A 15,435-nucleotide genomic window follows, 5' to 3' on the forward strand; every position below is an offset into this window, starting at 1 on the left:
AGTGGCCGCTGCAGGCATCGTCGGCTCCGTCGTGCGGCCCCCCGGTACTGGTGCGCACACTTAACGGGCGTCCCCGAGAGCACGCTTGATGAAGCCACGCCCACCAGCAGGTCCGGAAGGCAGAGTAGCGGGGGCCTCTTGTGTCAGCCACCTGCCCACCTCAACCGTGCACCCTCGGAGGAGGCCTTGCCTGACTGCCTTGCCTCTGTGTGCCCGTGGGGAGGCGGATGCCTGACTTTCCTGCGTTAATGACTGACAGTGAGCTGGATCTGGCACATGTGTGTGAGAAAGTGAGCATATGTGCGCATATATAATGAACGTGTATCTATGCGTGTTTGAGCACACGGGCCAGATGCAACTCTCCGTCAGACAGCCAAAAATTCTCACCAAGGTTCTTTCACAGACGACCTTGTTGAAAGTCAAGAGGACTGTCTGGATTGTAAGGAAAGAGAAAGTGCCATGTGTACACACACACACACACACACTTCTTCTATTGGCACTGTACATGTGCAGTTTGTGTATATTCTTTACACAGTTTAGATTTAATTCGATAAAAATGTATAGCTGCATTAATTTTGGGACTATCAGTATTTCTCAGCATTTTTAATGTCAAAACAACAAATAAAGCTCTGTAAAATGTTGCTTGTTAAATACAGTTCTACTGATTGTGACCAGACTGAGGATCAGAACACTTTTTTAGGAAGCACTGATATAGAAGCTTCCAGAGACTTCGCCTTCCAGAGTCAAACCACATGAAAACTTTAGCACAGGCCTGTCACTGCTGTTATTCATCTTGCTTCATTCAGTGTCTTGTGCCACTGTGACCCAGGACAGCCTAAAGTGCTTGGGCCCCGTTACATTGCCACTGTACCTTGATCTGACGACAGCTATCAAGGGCTGCGATGAAGGCTGAGGGCAGTAACTATAACCAGTCCTGCACGTGGTTAATGCATGCCCCAACCACCAGGCCAAAGATCCACTGCCGTCACCTTCGGGGGGGGGTTCATTAACTAAGGGTATGCCCGTTCACCGTACTGTCCCACTTCTGATACCATTTGTGACAAAGGTTGAAGACAGCAACCACACATCATACCCAAAAGCTGGTAAATGCATGCCCTGACCCCGACCACCAGACCAACGAGCCGTCTCTCTAGCACAGCAGCCAGAGACCCATCTCCATCACAAGGGCATTTCGGTTTACCTGTTACCTGGATATGAAGCCAGAACGTTTCTGCTGTTCACAGCATGTCCTGCAGCTATTGCACACAAAGGCAAATGTAGTTAAATGCATAATGACAGGCTGTAGGTCATGACTAAATGCAAGCTCCCAGCTAGCGAGCTGTGTCCTGATAACATGTCACTGTAATTTGGTTATTATGCACTGTTTCAGTCCATTGGTACTCCATTGGTTAACTGGTCACTTTGTCTCATTTCACTTCTATTCAGATTTCAGGTTGCGTTTGCCCTCCTGAAAATCAAACTGTCCCCGGATGCACATTATTGAAGCTGGATCTACAGTAAAGATTAAAGCTTTCTCTCCTAATGACTCCCAGTCTTGTCATACTGCCGCAGGGAGCCCGTCAAAAGGGGAAGACTGGAAATTCTTTGTACTTATCATGAAGTCACGCTCGTCACTGACCCATCAGCACAGTGCAACACGCAGACACACACACAAACATATATGGGCTTTTTTAGCATTCATATTTTCTGGGTTGCAAGTTCAAAAGCACCCTCACTTTCTTTTCTCAAACATTGCTTGCTGGGCAAACATGTGGTTTTTACTACAGATGAGACACACAGACACCCAGACACCCAGCAGGAGACATGGCAGTGCTTATTAGTGTCTTGTATGACCCGGAGCACATGGTGTCTGGGAGACACGGGGAGTGGGTTGTCAGGTTGTTTCAGTACTCGTTACAGAGGATGTTCTACTCTTCTGTGTGTGTGTGTGTGTGTGTGTGTGTGTGTGTGTGTGTGTGTGTGTGTGTGTGTGTGTGTGTGTGCGCGCACAAGTGTGTCTCAGCTCTGTGAATCACACTTTACAACTGGCTATAGAACGTTGCAATTCTAACAGAGAGAGTCAATCAAATATAACCATTGGCAAAACCAAGTGTCAAGCCAATGTCACGAGAAGAATTGCTGAAACCAAAAGGTTCATTTATCCATTAATCCGTTTACTCAGATATTACTTTTCACTCCTTCACGTTCATTCATTCATTCATTCATTCAATCTGGCAGATACATGGCAGACAAGAGTCATGCCTTCAGTGTTGGCAAAAGATGTCGTGACATCTCAGCTTCTGTCATTCATTCCCTTTGCAGCTGGTAGCCATACAGTAGAAAAACACTCACGATCCTCCGAAGAATATGCCGTCTCACTGTGCTACAATGTTGCCGAAACCTTTGCTCCATGTTATTTTATTTATTTATTACTATAACAATTGTTTGATCAGATTGTATCACTGTGGTTTGGCACCATTCAGTTTCCCTGGCAACCATTTCGGTTGCATTCTCCCTACGCCACAGTACAGCAGTGGGGCAAATATTTCTACCGTTCTGTTTGTTTACCCATTTATTGTAAGATGTCACAGGGGCCAGTGAGGCAATTTGTTGGGGGGTTTTGTTTGTTTGTTTGTTTGTTTCCTCATATATGCCAGTGCTGTGTGTGATTAGATTCCAATCATATATTGTTAATGGTGTGACTTGCAATTAATAAAAGCCAATCGAGCCATTATCCAGTTTGTGAAATGAGTGGGCAGAGGGGGAAAACCTAGTCACAGAAAATGAAAGACCAGTAATAACGCAGTGTAGTCGTACAGAGGAGACGGACAAGAGGCACACTCAGCTCGTGAGCTGGAGCTCTCTGACCGCCCCGGGAGCAGCCGGCGCAACCAAGCCTTTACTCTGCTTAAGCTTGCAAGCTCCTCGCCGATCGTTTGACGTCGCGCAGAGCCCTGCAGACACCAGCTGGATCTCGGCAGTGTGTTCGGCACGCGTTGGCCTTCTTAATTCATCACTCGTGCGTGATGTTTGACCCTGGCCTTTTCTGGAGCGGGCCGCAAAACGCTACGTAGGGCGCGCGGAGCGAGACGGCTGCTCATCCTCGGGTTCCGGGCGAGGACAACTGAACGCACGCGCAGACGAGAGCACTGCGCAAGGTTACCGAGCTCCTCACCGGGCCGAGAGCGCCTCCTGTGAAACGCGACACTCGTTTGCAGGCATTTAATTTTCCTGTTACCATGGCCTACAACTCTAAAGGCATATGCGCACAGCGAATGCAAAAAGGTATGACTGCAAAGAAAAGTGATTCGCGTTCTCAAGGCATGACAGAATGTAGTTTGAAATCACAAAGTGGCCAAAATACTAAGCCTTTTTATTTGATCTGCCCTGAAAAGAACCCCAAAATTAGTCTTTATGCAGAAAACCTGATTGGCAGTAATTGAATTTTTATATATATATATCTCATATAGCATATACTCATATAGCAGGGTTTTGAGCTGCAGTCCAGCTGGACACTTCCCATTCTCTTGCTTTCTCCCTCCTTCCGTTGGAATTCTCTGCTTCCTTCTAACCCGAGTGTGCCAGGGGCACCTACCGCCATGCGTGTGGGCGTCGCCTGGCTCTGTCTCAGCTTCCGTCCCAGTGCCTCCAAGCTTGCCAGCTTGCACACAGTCCCGCGTCCTCGCGCTTGCGCTCTCTCTCTCTCTCGCTCTCTCTCTCTCTCTCTCTCTCTCGCACTCTTATCCCCCTCCCTCCCCCCAGCTTGTTTCCATCCCTCCATTGCAGCGTGATCAGTTTGAACATTAGCCTGGCGCGAAAGCTTCTCATCCACTATACAGTTCGGCCCCTTTTCCAATGTCCCTACCGCCCCATCAGTGCTAGCTAATGACCCTACAGTGACCCTCTCGAATAGGGTGGCCAGACGTCCAGTTTTGGGCTGGACAATTTGGGTTTTCAGCTACTAGTCCACCGTCCTGCTGAATGTGTGGACTGACAGCCGTTTGTCACCATCCGGGAGTGAACTGCTGTTCTACCCACTGATAATAATATCTTTGCATGTCACTGGATTATATACGTATCAAAGCAGATACCTTGTATATTATTGGTTTAACAGATCGCCTCGTGTCTCACCTAGCAGCTAACCGCAGGAAGTCTGTACTCTAAACTGCAACGGTGTGAAAATACCGAAAATAAAAACGGGACTTTAATTCTCAGTAGTCAGCATGTCCTTTCCTTTCGCAGGGTAAAGATGAATACACGTTTAAATACTGTAAGTAGATGCAGAGTTTGGTCAGTAAAACATTCATTTACATTACAGATTTCTAAATCAAATTGGTCATCTTCATTAGCTAGCTAGACATGTTATGGTTTTCATTTCGCTTGTCGCAGTGCCATACCCTCGTCCCTCGGAAATCCTCCCTGAGGTCCTCAAAGCTAGCCTGGCCGCGTGTTGCTGGCTGGTGCTTTCAAAAACCAAATGGTGCTACAGGCAAAGAATGATGTGACCTCCTGTATCTTTGGGGTTTGCACAAAGCGGTTTTCCATGTCACGGCGCTGATCGTCTTTTTGATTCGTTTTGAGTGTGCGTCCGCTTGCGAGTCGGCCTGAAAATTTGTGCGTGCGCGCGCACTAGCGTGGGCGCATGGTACGCCATGTGCGGGGAGCATTTTTCATCTGTACTTATGCAGATTAACGTTAAGCATTTCCAGACATGCAGGAGGGTCATGCGATGGCCATATCTTTTCGAGCTTTTCTTTCATTACTCACACAGTCTCCTGATTCCAGCTTACTTAACCACTGTGTTTTTTCCCCTCTGTTTTCCATTTGGAAGGGATTAAACTTAATAACACAATCTACAGGTATTTGAAGGCATGTTGTCGATAACCGACATCTTCTGGAGTCATAAAAAGAGTTCAAAAGAGACTATGCTAGTCCAAGATCCAGTATTCTGCCAGGATTTTTAGTTTTCTGCCCTGCAGAGCAATGGGTGGGGGTGGGGGGCAGAAGCAAAGTAAAACCAGATATTTAACTGAGAAGTAATTTAACTGGTAAATTAAGAGGAGCTAGCTGGTGTTTATTGCTAGACTGGGATTTGAAGGGATTACAGCTCATTTGTTCTTTTGGCTTTTCTTTCTTTTGAACTGCGGTTAAATGAAAACTGGCAGCCGCAATCATGGCCTTAAGTGTTCCGTTAATCCCCGCTACATATTATTCATGCCACATGCAGTTTCAAAGACCTCTTAGGAGGAATGAGGGGCGAGTCTTAAGGAAACGAGGCCTGTCCCTGGTTGAATTTGATTGGACATCTATCTGAAAGGTGGCGGAACAGTGTTAGATAACCGACCAGTCGAAACGCATTGGCTGCTTAGTTTCAAGATGAGAGCAGTTCCACCAAAATAAACAGTCAACAGTCTTTTTAAAAAAAATTTTTTTATCCCAGTTGAGACACCTGTAACCGATGTTATAATCTGCAGCCATGATTCTCTTTTTACCCAGGATTTCATTGTTTAGTGCTGTAGTATTTGGTTTATGCTGAGTTAGAATGCTTAAATCTAGTTTGTCACAGTGAGACCCATGCCTGTTTAAAGTACTTTAACGGCTTTTGTTTTTTGTTTGTTTGTTTGTTTGTTTTACATGATGGAAATGGCCCCAAGTTGGTACTTGGTGTCCCATTCTCTTCAACTCCAACCAATTCAGTTAAATACTGGCACCTTTTTCAATGAAAGCCAGTTGGTTCCAGTTGAGAATGTAATAACGTTTTGCTGAGAGCTCACATTGTGCACATCATTCAATGTTTCCCTTTCAAAACACTTGTTTTACCAAAGTGCATGTGTCTAGCCTGAGTGAGGGCTCAGATTATGGGAAGTTTCTGCCCAGTAAGCTTCTCATTTGCCTCTGCCACTAACACAAACTAATAATGGACTCCTCTCAGGCAGATGCTAGTCATCAACAGTAGCAACACTTCAAAACCCGGGCCCCAAATTCACAAAATTACCTTCCCCTGCCACTCCTGGTGATTACCAGACTGCCGGCGACAGCGTGTGAAGCAAAGCTGAAAGCATCGAACCCCTGTCAAATCTAGATAACGAGTGCAGTGTCTATGAGCAACACCACTCCAACAGGGTCATGCTTTGAAGAGACCACTGCCCTGGTAATGGGGTTGCACTAACCGGAGGGTGGTGCTGATATTTCAGCTTCTCTAGATAGCTGTTAAACATTTATGAAGAAGGAACCTATTCGCCAACGTCATTTATATTTGAAACTCAGGTACAGGGGCCTCCCCAGTTTAGTCTGCTGTCGCATTTGAGCTGCAGGGTAGTGATTTCTTTTAAGCAGGGTGTGCTCTTTAAAGAAGCGGGCCTTTCCCAAGATAACTGTTGACTGGTTAGTCATTTACAGCTGCACAGTGCTTTACGCTGAGTGGGTTAGTGGCTCTGCCTCTCTCTCTCTCTCTCTCTCTCTGTGGCATTCACTCTCTCCCCCCTCCAGGCTCACTAAAGTTTGCCTGGAACCAAATTGCAGGAGTTTTGTGGGCAGCTGTTGACAAGTGGCTGCACCACTCGTTCTAATCTTGGCTGGATCAGGGATCGGTCTTCCCCTCTTGCCTAAGCACGTTTTTCGCCAACTCACCCCAATCTCTCCCCCCCCCCCCCGTCTCCTTCTTCCCTCTCCCTCTTTATCCCTGTTTCGCTCTCTTTCTCTCTCCCTCACTCTCTCACTCTTTTTTTTGTTTGTTTGTTCTCTCTCTCTCTCTCTCTGATGCCGTTTCACGCTTGCCCGGCTGTCTGCCCTCCTGTGAGTGAGGGGGCAGCAGGGTGAAGGCTCCGGCGGGAGGCGGCATGCGGCCAGGCCGGCGCCCTCGCCCGCTCAGGCCCCGCCCCCAGGCAGACTCCGGACGGCTCGTGCCACCTCCGCACTTTCAGCAGTGCCAGAAGCTGCTGTGCACAGCCATGCTCATACATATTAGGCCACAGGCAGTCTCTCACACACACACACACACACACACACACACACACACACACCACAGACGCGGTGCTCTTTTTACTGCTCTACTGCATGCCTGCTCGCTGCGTTTGCCTCTGTGAAGACCGACCCTGACAGTGCTGAGCGGTCACGTTCGGTGCCATTAAAACGACTGTGAGCAGCACGTCTAATGACCCAGGGGGATACTAACTCTGGAGCGCAGGGCTGGCAGACGGACTGCCAGAGAAAAATCCCAAAGGTTAAACCACTGCTTCACAGTCTCTCCTCAAAAAAGGGAAAAAAAAAAAAAAGCCTTTCTAAATTGACAGCTTGGCGCGCTTCAAACGGCTGATTTTACATGACAGTTTTTATTCCCTTGTTAGCGGTGGATAAAACTCCCTTTGCCGGTACCTTTAAGTCCTAAACGATGGCAGTTTAAAACATTGTTAAGCCATACCTTGACGTTTAATATAATCACTGTCTCACAACAGCACATTCAGCCCGTCAGTGTTGACTATCTTAGATTAATTACAGAGGCTGATGGCAAACCGCTGTAAGCTTCGGAATGATCAGTCAGCATCGGAAGCATGTCACAGCTGTGGTGACATGCTATTTAAAAGTAAAGCAAATACAGTAAAGACACTGCGCATACAATACTGTCTTCCCAAAACAAATGTTGGCTTAAGGCAGAGCGCAGAAACCTCTCTCTCCAGTGCTTTTGACGAATGAGGTGACTCAGGTAGGGGGTTAGGGGGTTTAGGAGGGGAGAGAGATAGAGAGGGAGAGAGAGAGAGAAAGAGCGAGCTTCTCTTGGGTTCCAATTCAAGCGAGCGTCTGTCAAGCCTCCGGAGAGCAGGTGTGCAGGTTTGTAAGACAGATGCTGACTAAAACACAGTGGTGCCGGCAGGGGGTGTACGCCTGGCCGTCTGGCCGCCTGACGGCTGGCTCGCGGTGAGAGGGCCTCTCATCCCGGCCGGTCTTGAGCTGATCTGAGGTCTGTGGCTCCCTTGTGGTCGGAACAGGATGAAGGGATGTTGCACTAATGACACTGACCTAAAGGCTTTCAGTTCTTATTCTTACTATCATTATCAAGCATTCTAGAAATGCTGTATTGAAAGGACTGGTACTCCTTAGCTTGTGTTTTGTTAACAAAAAAAATTAAGCTGTCACCTTTTTTGACTTCATTAATGGATGATTTTGAGATCAAATCTGGAAACCTCACAAAGTTGACATCCATTTCATTATGAAAATCAGTGATCCTCGCCCACCTCGTTTCGTTCACGTGCCGAGGTTCAGCGCTTTGTGCTTCGCCCACGTGAGCTCTGCGGGTTCTCTGAAGGGGAGCGGGCACGCTCGGCACACTCGCGCTGCAGCTAATGGACCCTCCAGACGAACTAAAGGTCTCGAGAGGCCTGCTGCCTCTCCACAGACATTAAAAAAGGGATGTCTGTATGTCTGCAGCAATTCAGCCGTCGAGCTTCGAGAAGCGCCTGTAAACCAGCGCCTGCAAACGCGAGCATGGTCACTCCAGGTCCGAGCCCCATTGCCTTGGTGACATTTTGCCCATCCCCCTCTCCAATTTAAAGGAAGCAGAGGAAATGTTTAATGACGTGGCCGTTCATCATAATGCATTTGACTGTTGTGGTGGTGCTGCTCCTGCCAAGAGTTCATTCTGATGGTCTGTTTGGTGAGGAAGTATGAGACTCAAAGAAAGATTTATTTTAGAGAGCTCATAATCATCTCATCATCACGAGTCATTTTGAATGTTTTAGGGAGTTTCAGCGCACATAAATGTTTAGAAATCAGCAAAGTTTGTAGCTTTATTTACTTAAAAATGGTGCTGGACACTGTTCAGCTTTGGTAAAGTGCCTCAGCAACAGGCATCGTGGCAACACACTTCTTTTTTTTTTTGTGTGTGTGTGTCTGTGTGTGTGTGTGTGTGTGTGTGCCTGACGGAAAGTGCCAGAACGATTATAAAACATCTCTACTGGAAGTGCTGACCCGAGCCATGGTCTGTGTTGTTGGTCGTATTCAGGTCATTGTGTCAGATTCCTTATCTGTTGCAGAAATTAGTCCCGGTCCCAGGGGAATTATGGAATTATGGAATTATGCATGAGGCTCTGATTGCGCTGCCATGCTAAGAGCAAGATGATCCGTTTGCATTATGCATGAAAATGGGCTGATCTGGAGGAAAGGCAGGGCAGGGTTTGCTCTATTCAGATCGCTCTCTGTTATTGCAGATGTTCTTACTCCTGCCATTCTGGGTCTGTTCTTCTTTTCTTTCTTTGTCCTTTATGTGGAAACTGACTTCATAGTTAATTTTTTCCTTTTCATTAGTAATGTCACACAGTTCCTCATTTGTATGCAGATGTTAAAGTGATGAGGTACCCATTTAGCAGGCTAAGACTATATGAGTGGTTGTTGAATTCTACGTATGTACATTTTTCTCCTTTCTTTAAAAAGTTCAGCTCACTTCATTATCCAAACGCATCTGGAAACGTTTCGCTGAATGTCGAAACGCACTGCCTTCCCGCGTCTTGACGATGAACCCGCATCAAACGCTTTTCTCTCACCGCCGTGGAATACGTTCGCAACCATGATCCTTGAAAGAGAAACTTTTTTGACCCTTCGTCAGATGGTTTGTGTCAGTTTGTCGAGCAAGGTCTGCGCTGCAGGACGGTCAGACCTTTGAGCTTTCCACCATTATTACTAAGATATCAGAGCTTTTATTGCCAGCTTATATTCCTTAAATTGTATTCTAAGACAACAGCATGGAGAGACCATTGGGAGGGAAGTCCATCCCATCATGTGTTTGTGTCCTCTAATTCTCCAAGTCTGAAGTTTGCTTGTCATTTTAGAATGATTTATAAATCATTTATAAGCAATAATTTAGCAAGAATAATCATGACAATAGTTCAGTTTAAATCACAGTGCCACCCAGGCCAGCTAATATCAAAATGTGTAATGCATTAAGACCGCAAAGCCCAAGAAATAACGAAACCCAGTTTCTGACAAGGGTCAGCTCCATCTGAAGGCACACGTATGCCCAGTAGACCCAGCAGTGATGGAAGCAGACTAAGAGACCAGTGATGCCACAGCAATACTGCAGCAGAGTCCAAAGCCATTCTTCCTGAACCCACAGAGACCAAGAGGCTTACTGATGCACTAAAATCTCACTGTTCTCATTGCAGATTCATATCGCTTCTGAGCACACTTACTGCGCCGTCTCACCGTGGCTTTATTGACTCTCGAGGACGTGAATCCATCTCTCTTGTTTTGATCACTTTCTTCACAACGTTGTATCCTAAACTGACATGGAAAGTTGACTCTAATCATTAATCATGTCAAAGTCTTGCTTTGCACACTGCAATGTACACTGCAGTGCACTCAAACTGGCCTGTGGCGTTTATTTGACATAACTGGTGTTCTGTTCCATGGCAGTTATTTGACATGGCTACAAACGTCAACATTTACGAGCGGCTTTAAAAGATCTCTTTCATCCTTTGGTGCTGGTGATTCCAAGCGATATTTTTTTTTCCACCCTACATTTTCACGTTTTATTTGACAAAGCGGTTTATCCAAGACATCCGAAGCTCTGTTCAGCAACGCAGTGTTAATGTATGTTTTTATAATGGTTTAAGATGGCACCCATGTGTGGGAACCGAGTGTTGCAGGGAAGTGCTAAAGAGAAACACTTCTTTCAGTGCTGCTCAAGACCAGCTCAGTTGGAGTGTGATTTTGTTGTGCAACAACCTCAGTAAACCATTATTTCAGAAGTGCACCATTTCAAGGCACGTACGATGGCTGTGAAATGGAAATTTGAGTACATGTATTTCAAACGTGGATAATTGCTACCGCTGGCTTCCGTTGTAGCCTGGGGCTACCTAGATTTTGTCGTCTTGGCAAAACGCTCCACACCTACTGAGGCACAGGAAGCCCAAGGTCAACCGTGGGCTGGATATGATGGAGATTACCGAAGCGCTTTGTTAATGGCATTCTGTAGCGTTTAGTTTCTGCTCTGTAGTGCATTTGTAGGAAATCGGCACAAATGCCATTCTTGAAAAAAATGGTTTCTCGGATTTCTATAGACTACAGTGTGAAATGGCCTCTGAAATTTTCGCAAAGTGTGCGTTATTGTACCAAAAAAATCTTTCCCCTCCTACATTATTCTTTAAATTCTCAGGAAAGCGCAGTTGCTTTTTCCACATCCTCTTCTGGCCGCGTGGAAGCACAGGAAGGTAGGGCTGGGCTCAACCCGTCAGCGGGGTGGAAGAGTTTGTCCGGGACGGCGCTAAAGGCCATGCATGTGTGTTTGCATTGAGGTTTGCTTGTTCAGATTTTAAAAAAAAACCTTTTTTTGTTTTTGTTTTGGTTTCATTTTTTTCCCCTTGGTCGCCAAGCATAAAATCTTAGTCACCACGGCTCTTCCACATACCATCCAACTCCGTTTCACGCACCTTCGTCCCCCATACGGCCAGTGATCATGTCAGGGTCCCCCATCTGGTTACTTGGGGAATTTGCTCATGCTCAACCCTCCTAACGAGACCACCCATCAGCCGCACATTGGCGTAATGGACGCCGCTGCTTCAGGACGTCCCCTCTCGGTGTCATGGAGACCGAGGGGGAGGTTTGCTGATTGCGTTTGCGGGCTGAGGGAGGGATTTCCGTGGCTGCTGTGATGGGTCGCGATTTGGCTAGCGATAGTACCACCAGAGAAAGGTGCAGCGTGCGGTAGTGATGCTAGAGAAAAGTGTTGCTGGTGGGAATTGTGTCAGAAGAAGGTGATGTTAGCGGTGGTGGCGTTTTGAGGGAAAAGTGGTTAGTCGTGTTGGTATTAGGGAAAGTGTGGTTATGTTAGTGTTGCTGGAGACATGTGTGATCCCTCTCAGAATAACAGCACTGACTTTTTAGGAAAGAGACAGCAGAATGTGGTTAATTTCACAGATGAAAAATACTTTAAGCATTATTTAGAACAGTATATCTTTGCTTCAATAGTAAAGGGTTAGGTGTGCGTACCAACTTGCCAAAGGTTGAGATTTTGTCTAAGGTCTGTAGGTAATGAGTCTGGCTTCGAGTTAAACCCAGCGCCGGCGTGTTCTCGCGCTGCGGAAGCAGGTATAAATCACAGCTTGGCTGCGGATTGAAGTCTAGCGGAGGTTTAGGGAGCGGGGCCGGCCTCTTTACCACCCTGCACTACACACATCGTCGAGCTGGAACGGCATTAGCCGTGTGCGCCAGTGAAGTCTCGACACCGGGTCTCTGCAGACACGTTCGCTCTAGTCACACAGGCACAAGTCACCATAGCCGTGTCCGTTGGCAGTGGGCACTGTGCCAGCGTGTGAGTAAGGCATAAAGGCAGAGTTCCCCGCCTCGCCTGGCTTTGTAGGTTTCCCTGGCTGTCATGCTTCACACCGAAACTTGGACTCATCTCCTTACACATTTAGTAATCAAACATGGCGAGAGAGCCATCACAGCGCCATCACATCCTCTCATCAACATTATGTTTAAAGTGCCTGCAAGTATTAGAATTTTAACCATTTTGACCACTATGACCCTTTACTGGAGGTTGGGCAGCTTCAAGTCCTATATCCACGGAGCCATTAGCTAAAGCGATGAAACCATGTGAAGGAGACAGACAGAGGCAATTTACTTTTTGGCTTTGTTAATTTGTCCGATTTAAAGCCCAAATGATGTTTTGGAGAACCAGAAGATGCTTCACCTCTTTAGTTGACAGTTTGTGCATTCTGTCTATAATGTGTACATGTGTATAATGTCTGTCTAATGTGTAAATGTCTAATTCTCTCTCTCTCTCTCTCTCTCTCCCCCAGCTGTCCCGTTCCCCCCCAGCCACAGGCTGACCGTAAAGGAGGTGTTTGACAGCGATGGCAAGCCCAAGGTGGACGTGCTGAAGGGCCACCTGACCAAGGAGGGCCGCGTGGAGGAGAGCGTCGCCTTGCGGCTCATCAGCGAAGGCGCCGCCATCCTCCGCTCTGAGAAGAACCTCCTGGACATCGAGGCTCCCGTCACAGGTCAGCCCCGAACACCCCCCAACCACCCACCTCCCAACCCAGATGGTCTTTCCCTCCCAGGCCCCGATGGCTCACCGGCCTAGCCCCACCCCCGCAGCAGGAGATGACCATCTCCGTCTCTACCCGACCCGTCTGGAGCTCCTCCAGCACGGAGCAACAGCGGAGGGGCGAGGCGTTGATGGGAGGAAATGTCAGGTCGTGTCACCGTTGTTCTCTTTTACTGCTGCTTTCTCCCCTTCCCCACACTGCCCATTTGGCGGAGAAGAGCTTGTGGGTGCTTGGAACGGACAGAAAATCCCTCCTGGGAAATAAAAAAGGGCAAGCGTGGCCCCAGGCACGTTACTGAGTCGCACACGCCGCTGCCTGTAGTCTCCACATAACTGCCTGCATCCTGGCCCTCTACTGATTACCTAGTAAACTGAGACTCAAGCTCATCACACGTGGGTTTTTTTGTTTTTTTTTGTTTTGTTTGTTTTGTTTGGGGTTTTTTTTTTTTGGGTTGTTTTTGTTTTTTTACTATTCATCTTCACCAAGGCTTTTCAGTGGTAAAACACCATGAGCCCACACGCCGACTCCCCCCACCGCACGGCCTCCGAGGCTGCTATTACGCTGCTTCATTAGGCTTTCTGAGGCTCTTTGATGACTCCATTAACACAGAGCAGGTTGACGACCCCTATGCAACAATCATATTCATAAACCTGAGCGTCTGGCCACAAAAGCAACTTCCAGGAATATTAAGAAGATTCGTTTGTTATTATTTGAGACAGGGAGGGGGATGTGGTTGGGTAACACAAACGCCTCGTCTGCCTCTCATTATGTCACATCCTCTATGGCCTTGGGGGTTTCTTTTTTGCACAGCTGTCGTTAAAAGCACGAGCTTGGCTTTGGTTATTGCCGTCCTATCGTGCCTTTCGTTTCTTCCCCCCCACCCTCTCCTCTGGCGAGTGCTGCTCTCCCATAGTCCCGCCCACTCACCATTCATGAGCCAATTAAACCCCGCTTCAAGTTGTTTCAAGCATTCAGGCATTTCATGCATTAAAAGCTTTGTCCTTTCAAGGCTGTACTTCTTGGGATTTCGTCCGTAAATGCACCATGCGTTTTAAGGGTTCTGCACTCAAAACAAGCAGCGTGTGGGAGTGGAAAGCTGTTTTGCATGGCTTGTTTGCTTATTTGCTCATGTGTGTAGGAAATAATTTGGTTTTGTCATTGTATGTCTCATGAGACATATCCACGTGATAATAAAGACAGATCCAAAGCAACACCACTTTCCTGTGTGTGAGATACTTTAATAACACCCATCCACGATCGACTCCCTTCACAGCACCACACATGGCCCGGCCCCTGATCCCAGACCTCATGACTTCTGTGCATGCAAATATTCAACCACACCGGTCATTTGCGGCAGTTTCTGGCTGCCCAGACGTATCGTCTCTGAAAGGCTGAGCCTCGGTCACATAGCTCTGCAGTCCCTGCTCAGACTGGGAGCATCTGGGAGCCTCTCCTCTTCTCCGCCCGGTCGCTGCGTTTCTTCTCTCTGGCCGAGGGGAGCGGCTCAGATGCTTCTCAGCTGCAGAAGGGCAGCAGGCCTCGCTGGCGAACACACGAGCCTGGCATGGGCCCACGGGCTAGGTGTACTCCGCGCCGGCGAGTGTTTACACCGGGTGCTCTGCGTCTGTATGAGTCTGGCCTGGTTTATTTGTTCACCAGCATGCTGGCCTAGGGGTCTGCAGAGGAAGGGGGGGGGACTGCAGCTCATTCACTCACACACTCTCTCTCTCTCTCACACACACACACACACACACACACACACACACACACACTCTATCTCAGTCTCTCTCTCTCTCTCTCTCTCTCTCACACACACACACTCTCAGTCTCTCTCACACACACACACACACACACACACACACACACACACACACTCTCACACACACACACACACACACACACACACACACACACACACACACTCTCTCTCTCTCTCTCTCTCTCTCTCTCTCTCTCTCTCACATCAAGAGGTTGGGAGGCACACACATTTGTTGGAACACAGCCATTCATCACTCCCACACACACACACACACACACACACACACACACACACTCTCTCTCTCTCTCTCTCTCTCTCTCTCTCTCTCTCTCACATCAAGAGGTTGGGAGGCACACACATTTGTTGGAACACAGCCATTCATCACTCCCACACACACACACACACACACACACTTTCATCTCTGTCTTAGTTTCTCTCTTCCTCTCTGTCTGTGTAATCAAGCCATAACAGAAAGCAGTGTTGAATGGACAGACAGACAGACACAAGCACACACACACACACACACACACACACACACACCCAAAAAACACAGTCGGAATCACAATTACATGCCTCCATCAGCAGTAAATAACTTTAGTCATTATGAAACTGACTAACAGTACATTATGGGTAGTT

At 47.5% G+C, this 15,435-nt stretch overlaps 1 protein-coding gene across 6 annotated transcripts in view; it reads left to right on the forward strand.

The window, feature by feature from the left end:
- LOC113577345 (protein phosphatase 3 catalytic subunit alpha) overlaps positions 1-15,435 on the forward strand; it is a 55,462-nt gene that overhangs the window by 15,396 nt on the left and 24,631 nt on the right. For all 6 annotated transcript variants that reach the window (XM_035536684.2, XM_035536686.2, XM_035536685.2 and 3 more), the window contains exon 2: positions 12,792-12,992. In XM_035536684.2, coding sequence (XP_035392577.1) covers positions 12,792-12,992 — 201 coding nt within the window. The remainder of the gene's footprint in view (positions 1-12,791; positions 12,993-15,435) is intronic.

Source organism: Electrophorus electricus, chromosome 13 (genome assembly GCF_041902795.1).
Source record: "Electrophorus electricus isolate QZ-2024a chromosome 13, ASM4190279v1, whole genome shotgun sequence".
In the NCBI taxonomy this organism is placed as follows: domain Eukaryota; kingdom Metazoa; phylum Chordata; class Actinopteri; order Gymnotiformes; family Gymnotidae; genus Electrophorus; species Electrophorus electricus.